The sequence below is a fragment of the Halictus rubicundus genome, chromosome 8 (genome assembly GCF_050948215.1).
Source record: "Halictus rubicundus isolate RS-2024b chromosome 8, iyHalRubi1_principal, whole genome shotgun sequence".
Classification (NCBI taxonomy): Eukaryota; Metazoa; Arthropoda; class Insecta; order Hymenoptera; family Halictidae; genus Halictus; species Halictus rubicundus.
Genome location: NC_135156.1, coordinates 19,121,396 through 19,131,756, shown reverse-complemented (window position 1 = coordinate 19,131,756; position 10,361 = coordinate 19,121,396). Strand labels below are relative to the sequence as shown.

Genomic DNA, 10,361 nt, shown 5'->3' with positions numbered 1-10,361 from the left:
TGTCGCGTCTAAACAAGCGTGTGTGTTCCTTCATAAATATTATAAAAAAATATAATAGAAAAATTATAATTTCGTTATAATATTTATAAGCTACTCGAGATTGGCACTAGAAATCCCCTCGCCCCTCGTTCCTCGTTCCGGTTTCATGGCTCTTCTCCACCGAATACTCCACCTTCCGCGATACTAATCTAGGGTCCTCTAAAATTTTACAAAATACGACACCCGGCGCGCGACGAACTGTGTGGGGCCGCGTCTATGTACAAAAACGCTTTTCTTTTTTGTCTCTTCTTCTGGTTTCCTCTGTTGTCCGATGACGAACAGGAAGATCTCGCGTCGGGACAACTTCGTGAAAACGATCGTTGCTTCGTCGTCCTCGTCATCGACTTTGTTCGTTCGTTTTCTTTTCTTCTTGGTTTTTCGGCAATTGTTCGTTCTCGCTTGATCGACGGGACCGATCGGCGACGCGTGTGTGTGGGGTTTGTTTGTTTAGATAGGAGACGAAACGATGTGTCCTTTTCAGGACGCTTGAGAGAGAAAAAGAGAGAGATAGAGAGACAGAGTTACGCGAATTGAACGCCGAGGGAGGAGGATCGCGCTTCCGGTCGCGGAGCCCTTCGCACTATGACGCTTCGAGGAGCGGAGTAATAATTGACCGAATGAGAATGAGGGACCCTCCGAGGCTGGTCGAAGATCCGAACCGGCTGGAACTATCTCTCTGTTGCGATCGAAAAAAATGGTGTTTCTCGAACGAGGCTAAATTTACATTCATTTAGACCTAAAAGTCTCAACACTTTGACTGCCAAAAATTGGAGACTAAGTGTACCGAATCCGGTTAGAATCTGTAAAATGTAAGAAGCTTGGAAAAGTGCTTGATGCCACGTGTCTCAACTTTTCAATGCTTAATTCGTTCGATAAATTACTTTGGTTTCATGAAATTTTTGAGGTTGGCACACAAAGTCTTCAGAGGTTTGAGCTGGGTCGTACGAAAATCGACTCCATTTAGATTCATTTAGACCTGGATTTAGTCTTGACGAGCCTAAATTAGGTACGAGTCGGAGATTTCAGATGGTCGATGTCGAGAAAATCATTTATGGAAGGACGAAGGCGAGGCGAAGAATAAATTCCAGTCTCCGAATGGACAAAAGGAGGATCGAGGAGGGTTCTCGGCAAGGGCGTAGGCTCGACCCGGTTCGAATTCCTCGGAGGGTCTCGCCATTGGCGGCATAAGCGCCGAGTTGTAGGCCGCGATCTTTTCGCGAGGCGATCGTTTTTGGTTGACGGTATGGTCGGCCGGGAAGCAGCCTAGGCTTCCGGTTCCCAGTGACCGGAAGTCCCTCGGCCCCTCAGCGGCGTCTGCTTAAACTACGATCAGACTCTCAGGCACTCGATTCTCCGCGGGCTTTGGTCGCGAAGGTGAACACGACACGAGGAATCTTGGCGATTCCCGTCCGGCGGTGGCGGCTGCGGCTGCGGCTCGGGGTTGTTTTCGTATGGGGCTGCGAGTAACGACCCCGTGGAACATGCGAGCTTCTCGAGACTTTCCGGTCTGAGCCTCCAGTGTCACGGGGGAGACTTCGGTCGGCCGCTTTTGTCTTGCATCACTTGTTGCTGTTGCTGGTTCGCCTGCTGTTGCTGTTGTTGCTGTTGCTGCTGCTGCTGCTGCTGCTGCTGCTGCTGCTGCGACTGTTGCTGCGACTGTTGAGCCTGCTGCTGGGCCTGTTGCTGGGCCTGCTGCTGGGATTGATGGTGGTGCGACGTTGGGTCCCCGAGGTCCGTACCCATCATGCTACCTCCGCTCTTGTCCACCACGCTGCTCGTGTGCACCGGGTGGAAATATCGTTCTGCAAGCATCACCGACCATGAGTTGCGGGTCGTTTTGTTTCCAAGGGATGAAAAGCTCGAGGAGGAAGTTCAGGAGGTCTGGAACTAGCTCTTGGAACTATGCTTTGTCGGTTCGAAAAACTAGGTTCTCAGCTAATTTTTACACATATGGAACGTTTTAGCCGATTGCCTTAGAATTTAGGGGGTGGTGGGTACAATTTAAGTGGTTGCCGACCTTCGTCCATGGCCGAGGGCGGTTCGCTGGCGGTTCCGGTGATGATCGGAGCGATCATGTTGTAGTCGTCCTCCAGGTTGATGAACGGCGCAGTGTTCCAACGTGGTGGCACGTTCGAGACCGATCTCTGGGTCGCCACTGGCCTCGTCACCGATACAGGGGATGAAAACAGGGAGAGGTTCGTCGGGGATATCACCCCCGACATGGAACCGATCGTGGGGTAGGTGAATATTTGCTAAAATGTCGAAAAAGAAAATCTTATCGAACACCCGTGTCCACGTCCCTTAACTATCGAATTAATTTGACTATATTCGTGACAGTCGGAGCGAACGCGTACCAAACACGGTACCATGATCCTCGGGATTGCTCACCTGTCCAGGTTGCGAGTGGAAATGAGCAAAGGTGTATTCCCGGCTGGTGTGGGGCGCGGTGACGAGGATCCTCGCAGGACTCTTCCTGCCGGCAGGATCGACGGAGGTCTGGCAGCCGGATCCGACGAGGCCCACCGCGGCTGCAGCCGCCATTTGCTGTTCCTGACTCGAGGCCAGCTCCGACGGGTCCGTCGGCGATGTCGACGATGTCGGCGGTGAGTTCGAACTCGCCGCCGTCAGCTCGCCCGTCGACCTGATGATCGCAACCGGCCTCGCCATCGGGGCCGGCGGTGGTGGCGGTAACATCGAGCTCGGATAATACTGTGAGAACTTTTGCATACCAGTGCGGGGTCCGGCTAGCTGCGCCTGGAAATACCACACACCCACCGATCAACGTCGTCGACCCGCGCGTGATCCATTCACCCCGTTTTACCGAGCATTCTTTTCTTCAATTTTAAGTCAGAACAATTTTCATGTTTCTTTTTAGATCGGTTTCATCCGGCACCCCTTGTTTCGCGATACAGAAAAATAAAGTTCGATAGAGAAACATGCGGTCAGGACATGGAAAGGTCTTCTGGAATCTTTTAACGATCGATTTTAGCAGATGTAATGTTGGATTTTGAAGAACGATTTTTTTAGGAGGTTCTGTCTAAATATACCTTTTCGGGCTGACCGTGGACCAGGGATGATTTTCCAAATAGGACTGGTTGTCGCAAACAAGGGGTTCGTAGTCCACTTTTCAATGATCGTTTCACATTAATAGAATAACTCGAGCCTCGATAATATTCTCAGCCAATTGTTTCCACTTTTAGTTAGCGATTAAATATGATAAATAAACAGTTAGGTTTTTTAAATCCAGGGCGATTGGAACACGGATGACGATGCAGATCGCAGAGGACCGCCCCGTTCTTCTCGTTCCGATTATGGAAACGTCGATCAGCTTCTATCCTCGGAAGGGCCTCGATTTACATACGTGATCAGAAATATTTTTGCTCGGATAAAAATAAACAAAGTAAACTCGATTAAAATTGAAGGAGACTACGGTGAGTAACCGCACCTCCGCTAAGAATTGAACGGGATAGAAAATCCTGGTAAGCGTTCGTTTGTTCGAGAACGGAGAACGGAGCGGGTTTAAAGGATCCGGAAGCTACCTGGGGCAGCTGCTGCGTATTCTCGGCCTCCTGGCAGACGAACGTGACGAAGTCCGAGAGGGTGTCGTGACCGTTCTCGGGGTACTTGACCACCCCCGCGGAGGCAGGATGCTCTGGCTGATAGTAGGCGAGCCCGGACATACTCTGACCGGAACCACCGGCCAGTCCTTCGTGCGGCGAGTGCAATCCTGAAACACAATTCACCACTGTCATCCTACGAACGCCTAGGCTAGGGCCACGATCAACCACCCCCCGACGCCTCGAACGATCCTCTGTTCGCCCCCTTCGCTCCTTCCTTTTCGAAATAAAAAAAAACCCAAACTACAAATAGTCCTCTTATCAACGACGATTTTTAATCAAAATCTACACAGAACACGAAAATTTCGTTAAGATGAGGCTTCTAAAATGTTTCAAAAAAACTACAACACCCTTGAGATCGAGATAACAATTTTCCATTTAATCGCTAGTAAAAAAGAAATTTAATGTAACTGTTGGAACGTTAAAGATCGTCTTGTTTTCTGCAAGGATGAAAGAAACTCTTGGTCGACCATTCCTGTTTCTCGGACGCCATTTTGAACGTATAACGAGGACAGCAGCATGGTTAAAAGGGCTCCCGAGCATAGGCTGCGATTAATTGAATGTTAGACGACGACGAGGACGTTAACGGTTCGCGCCAAGAAACGTTAATAAAGCCGGGTAGTTATTAAAGTTCGAGTTTAGTGGAAGTGGGAGCAAACAGAGGTAACGATTGCCGCTGTAAGTCTGTTAGGGGGTGGTTTTAGTGGTGTATCAAGGGGGTGGGGGTTAGGGGGAGGCGACCAACTATATCGTGTTAAATATACATATAGATATATACATATATATATATATATATATATATATATATATATATATATATATATATATATACACACATTCGTATATATATACATATATATGTATATAGAAGGCACTCCAAGCGTGAGGCTGGCTGGCTGAAATGTACATGTACCTATATACGCGTGAACGCGCGCGCGCGCGCTCTCTCGAGTACGTTCAAGGAGATCCTTCGACGCCTATAGTGATTCACCGAATGTCACGGTACGACGTTACGGTTCGATAAAATGGCCAGGAACGTTGTATAATGTTGCACAAATTTGTACTATATATATACACGATTTTTATTCGCATAGTTGTTCTTTATTATTGTTGTTGAGGATGCGCGCGAGCGCGCGCGCGTGCACGTTGTATCGCGCGACATGTGGATATATACATGTATGTATATATACATATTGGTATGTATGTATATATATGATATATAGAATATATAGAGAGAGATATATATAGATATATATAGTGCAACAACAAACATCAAACAGCAAGATAACAACGATTAAACAACACATCAAAAAACATCAAGGTAACAACAACATCAACATCGATACAATGATATACATATATACGTGGTGTATATATATATATGTATGCATGTATGTATGTATATATATATATGTATATGGTAGAAACAACAACACCAACATCGCAACAACAATAGTTAGTAGGTAGTATCGTACGGAGAAGAGATAGACAGAGAGAGATAGAGTGATAGACAGTTTAGTTGTGTGTGAGAGAAGTAAACATATCTCATATACAAGGTAACGGAAGTGATCAATCGAATGTGAATCAATTTTGTTTGGTCAATATATATATATATATATTTTTGGATATAGTATAGTAAGTTAGTTCCATCCAGCATACGACATACCCAGAGCATTGGCCGTGTGACAGTGAGTGAGATAGAGATAATTATGGTGTGCACGGTATCAGACCAACAGAGCACGGCCTCGATCCGATCGATGGATCACCGACCAACGTGGACGCCTCATATCGGTCGCTAAACAGGTCTCGACTTTTCATGGATTTTTACTAAAATTTTGAACGCTTCAAACACCTCAAAAATCTGTAAACTAGCTTCAACAGGGTGTTGGGAGTTCAAATTTCCCGCGTCTTTCAATCCTCCCCTCTCCTTTTCGATTAAAAAATAGATTCTGCTTTATTCTTTCATCGTAAAACACCTTCGCGCGATTGTTACATTAAAATTTGAGATTTCTAAATGTTAGTATATTTGATTTTTCTGAGATCTGGGAGCTTCTCGTCTAGGGGAATTCGAGTTTCTAGGGAGATGTGTGCTTTCAAATCACTATGTTTGGAATCTGTACTTTCTGAACTAGAGGGAAAATTTTTAAAAATTCCTCTTAGTTTCTCTGTCACCTCAAATTCCCTAGATCCGGAAGATGCTAGCTAAAATTCTCCAAAATTTCAAATAATATCTCTATTCCCGAAATTCTCTAGACGCGAACTCGAAAGAATAAAAAATCCCCAAACCATAAAAACTCGAGCTTCTCCAAATCTCGATCGAGTGGTCAGAAGTGTTTAAAATTAACAAAATCCAGAATCCCCGAGATCGTAAATAACCGTAGCGAATTCCGCGGGAAAATTCAAAAATTTCGAATTTCCCGGTGCGGTCGGTGATCCACCGGTGCGGTGTCTCGTCAGACTGGAGGCCGCGCCCTTAAAAAATAGTAATACGTGAACAGGTGTACAAGGGTGTAACAGGGTGGTGGGGCAGAAAGACAGACGGACAGACGGACAGACAGACAGACAGACAGACAGACAGACAGACAGACAGACAGACGTACACACAGACGAACAGAGAAACAGACAGACAGAGAGACAGACAGCGACAGCTAGCTTACCAGGTAGACCGGTACTACGCAGTTAGCAAGAAATGCCGTCCGTCTGTCTGTCTGTCCGTTTTCCAAGCCCCGAACCTTCTTCCCATCTGTTCGGGGGTGTAATTCTCGACAAAATTCCGTTCGTTCGAATCGCTTCTCGACTAATTATAGGGGCGGGGGTATTATACACCGTATACATTTTCATTAACCCGACCGGGTTCTCCTCCCACTCTTTCCGATTTTTCTCTTTGCTTTTCGGCTTTCTTTTTTTTTTTCTTGGTTTTGGTTTCTTTCTCTGGCTCTTGAACGGACAGGTCAGTCAGACGGACAGGCAAACGGGGGCGTTAGATAAATATATATTCATATAGATATATATATATATATATGGATGTACACATAGAAATATTTACTATACATACACAGGAATATCGCAGTTTACACTTATTTCCATACAGAGGCATACAAAAATACGAGTCTCGCTTAGATATATCGATGCTTCGGGCGGTTTCGTTGAGGGTTGGCGATTATCGAGTTTCGTTCACACGACCGTTAATGACTGTGTGGTCCTTATCGCGAGATCGCCAGCTGGAGAAACAGTGCAACCGGGGGTGCACAGATTTTTCCACCTGTCGCGAGAGCTTCTTCGGTTTAGTTTGAATAAATTGGATCACGAGCCCTGTCGCTTTTGGTTCGAGTGGAATTTTATCTGGAAAATCGATCATTATTGTGCACGCGTTCTATGTCATTTTGAGATTTTATTCTTCCTCCTCCAAACACATATTGAATTTTTTAATCGCTTTAAAAGACATTGCTCCAGGCATTCGAACAGTGTCAAATCGAGAGAAACGTACACTTTCGAAAAGTCGTTGTGTGAAAGGGATTCTTGAATCATGAGAACCATGCTGAGTGGTTCTTACACTTGGCTACACCGATTTGACACTGTACGATTTTCCCATGTACCAAAGAGCCTTCCAATCAAATAAAAATATTCAAGATGTAATTGTAAAATGATGAGAAAGAACTTTGAAATAATATAGAACATGTACGCGATAAATATTCATTTAGTTCCTTTTCAAGATACAATTACACAGAAATCATAAACCACGGTCCAACACCAATCCAATAGAAATACGATGTCAGGTATCGAAAGTAGAATAGTTCTGTATGCGGTCATACTCAATTCAATTAAGCCTGCCAAGGGTAGTGCTTACTGTCAAAAGTTCATTGTTGGAAAATTGCAGCGAATAGGTCGAAAACCTCGGAAAAACTTGGACAGCAGTGGATTTTGGAATGTGAACGTGTTGCGAGGAGGAATCGTGAGAAAATGTTGTCTGTATCGAGTAGATTCGCCGAGTAGCTGATCAGGCGCACGCGATTCCCGCGCGCCTGATCCTGATCGTCTCCTCACCAGGGTTCCCATTGTCTCTCAGACAATCGGTAAGCTTTCGATAAACAAAATCGCGATTCTAGAAACAAACGTCTCTTCTAAATCGTTCTCGGCTATACGTATCATATGCCTGAAAGCGCAAGCTTCATCGATCCTCGGAAAAGAATAGGGGTGCAACCAAAAAGACTATCTTGATCTTGCAAAGTGACGGGGAACGGGACACTGTCATCCGATGGTTCAATTTCTTTCAATCAAATTCCAATTTCGAGCGACAGATGTTGGAGAAACTGGAAAACGAATCGTGAGAAATAATTGAAGTACTTCTGTAGATCTTGTTTTACAAAATAGCGAGTCAAATAGTTTATGGAATCTGGTTTCACTGATTTGCATCTGATTTTTGTAACCCTTGTTCACCTCTGCTTGTGCATTTTAATCCTCTTCCTCAGCCCGAAATAAAATTGTTCTAAATTAAAATATTTTCCTGTTCTTTTATGGCGTAAAAAAATTTGTATATATTATTCCATGACATGTAATTTAATTATTTAGCTAGCATCGAAGAAATTGAATCACCCAGGGACAAAAATTAGTCGAGTAACATTGAAAGAAAAATGGGGAATAAAATTGTAGATTTGCGAGTCGGTGAGAGAGCTCGACAGTACTGTGAAATGAAAATGTGTGGGCGGCTAATGGGAATAAACGGGGGTGTAAAAAACGGATGTAGAAAAATATGTCGGCACGCCTACCAACGACAGCATTGCGCGTACAAAATCGTGCACACAGCTGCAGGCGGCTATACAGACTGTGCAACAATTATTATAAACACAGACACGTACATCTCTATTCAATCGTCCTAATTACCACGTACGGTCGTCAACCGTCAAATATACGTGTGCATGTCTATTTATAACAATTGTCACGCGAATACGTAACGGGCATACATATACCGACACGTATATGTACGTGTACACTGTGCTGCCCAGTTTGGGATCGCTTTTTTTTTTGGAGAAAACGTACCATTATACGTTCCATTCGAAAAATGAAAAATGGAAAAGTTCCATCGTTGATACGGTAACCATGGTCTAATTGTTTTACAAACTAATAGTTCTATTCCATGGAAAAATATTTATATTTAGAAACAGAACAATAAGTTCTGTTCTTAACGACGCATTCCAACTATTCTTTTTTTTATTAACGCATTATGAATTATTGTGCAAGTGCAAGGAAGTTTATCAGAATTATTTTAATGATCATAAGACTGAAATCCAATGCGAGAACCCATGAACAAAATGTTCTAAATATGAACGTGATTTGACTCGTTAAAATTAAAATAAATAATTAAAATGAAAATCTAGTAATTTTAGGAAAGTGGTGGTAAGTTGCTTGGTCTCGTTTTCTCCGGCGGATGGCCACGATGATGCAGCGATCCCAGACTTTGGAGCGACTTGCATGTGTATATGGAGATGCAACATCGAGCTAACACACAGATTCTGATTAAGGGCTAACACATATAACATTCTTGCTTTATTTTTCGAGTTGCTGGTCGCCACGCACCGGTTCACGTCGTATCGGTATCAGACGTCGGGTGTATTTCTTGGGGATCCCCCTGTGGTGGACAAATGACCGTCGAAATTAGTCCACTTCCGTCTCTCGTGCTTTGTCTCTCCCCGATACTCTCCCTCCCACTCCTTCGATCCAAGGAAAATACTATATCCAATCGAGAACCCTTCGGAACTGTTCGGGATCATCCCTCGAACTTACTTCGTCCGGAACGTTCGTCAAACGTCCCATTTTCGAGCCGGAACTGCTCGGCAATTAATTACATCGATCACATTAATTACTTGAATAGTCGATCCTTGAGTGGTACACTGAATCAATCGTGAAACAACGGAAGCAACAAGTATGAGATCTATAATTATTATAAAAAGATTTTATCATTTCAAGTGGGTTTTTTTAAGAACAACTTCAATTCCAAAGAACTCTCTTTGCTAATTTGATTGTGCCTTTTCTACTGATTTTTGAGAAATTGATAGTTATTCAAAATACTTTGGAAGCACTCTAGAGGTCTTCAAAATAACTTGGGAGAACTGTATAGATCTTCAGAATACTCTGGAAGCACTCAGCGTTCTTCATAATTTCTAATTTCATTGTGCCTGTTCTACTAATTCTTGAAAAATCGAAACTAGGTGGAAGCAATTTATCAAATTTTTCGATCTCTCATTGAATGGACAATTAATAAACGGCCAGGTTGGAGTGCAAAATCGATGATCATCAACAGGGAATACTACCCCCAGTGTCATTCTCAGAACGAAAGAAGAATAGGGCTGAAAAGTGGTGTCCAAGTAAAGAAAAACAGGGGGTAAAGCTTGTGGGTGAGCGTGACTAATACAGGAGGATCACGTGACAGAGTGGAGTCCCATAAAATCAGACAAACTAAGGACACAATATCCAATTTCTATCAATGCAAAAAGAAAGAAAAAGAGAGAGAGAAAGAAAGAGAGAGAGAGAGAGAGAGAGAGAGAGAGAGAGAGAGAGAGAGAGAGAGTGAGAGAGAGACAGAGAGTATGCAGCAGATCGCGTGTGAACATCGCAAGCACTTTCAAAAAACGGACTGTGTCGTCATAACCAGTTCTGTATACGTATACTTTGGGATACATATACCAACGGTGGAGTTTAACAGGGGTG

General features: G+C 43.9%; 1 protein-coding gene across 10 annotated transcripts in view; it reads right to left on the bottom strand.

Moving 5' to 3' along the window:
- Positions 1-10,361, bottom strand: part of Nfi (Nuclear factor I) — an 80,633-nt gene that overhangs the window by 421 nt on the left and 69,851 nt on the right. For 7 of the 10 annotated variants that reach the window (XM_076791908.1, XM_076791915.1, XM_076791909.1 and 4 more), the window contains 4 exons: positions 3,579-3,766; positions 2,428-2,793; positions 2,057-2,291; positions 1-1,841 (listed from right to left, as the gene is read on the bottom strand). The exon at positions 1-1,841 is cut by the window's left edge and continues 421 nt beyond it. In XM_076791908.1, coding sequence (XP_076648023.1) covers positions 1,561-1,841; positions 2,057-2,291; positions 2,428-2,793; positions 3,579-3,766 — 1,070 coding nt within the window. In that variant the 3' untranslated portion in view covers positions 1-1,560. The remainder of the gene's footprint in view (positions 1,842-2,056; positions 2,292-2,427; positions 2,794-3,578; positions 3,767-10,361) is intronic. The other 3 variants (XM_076791910.1, XM_076791911.1, XM_076791912.1) reach the window with 3 other exon arrangements.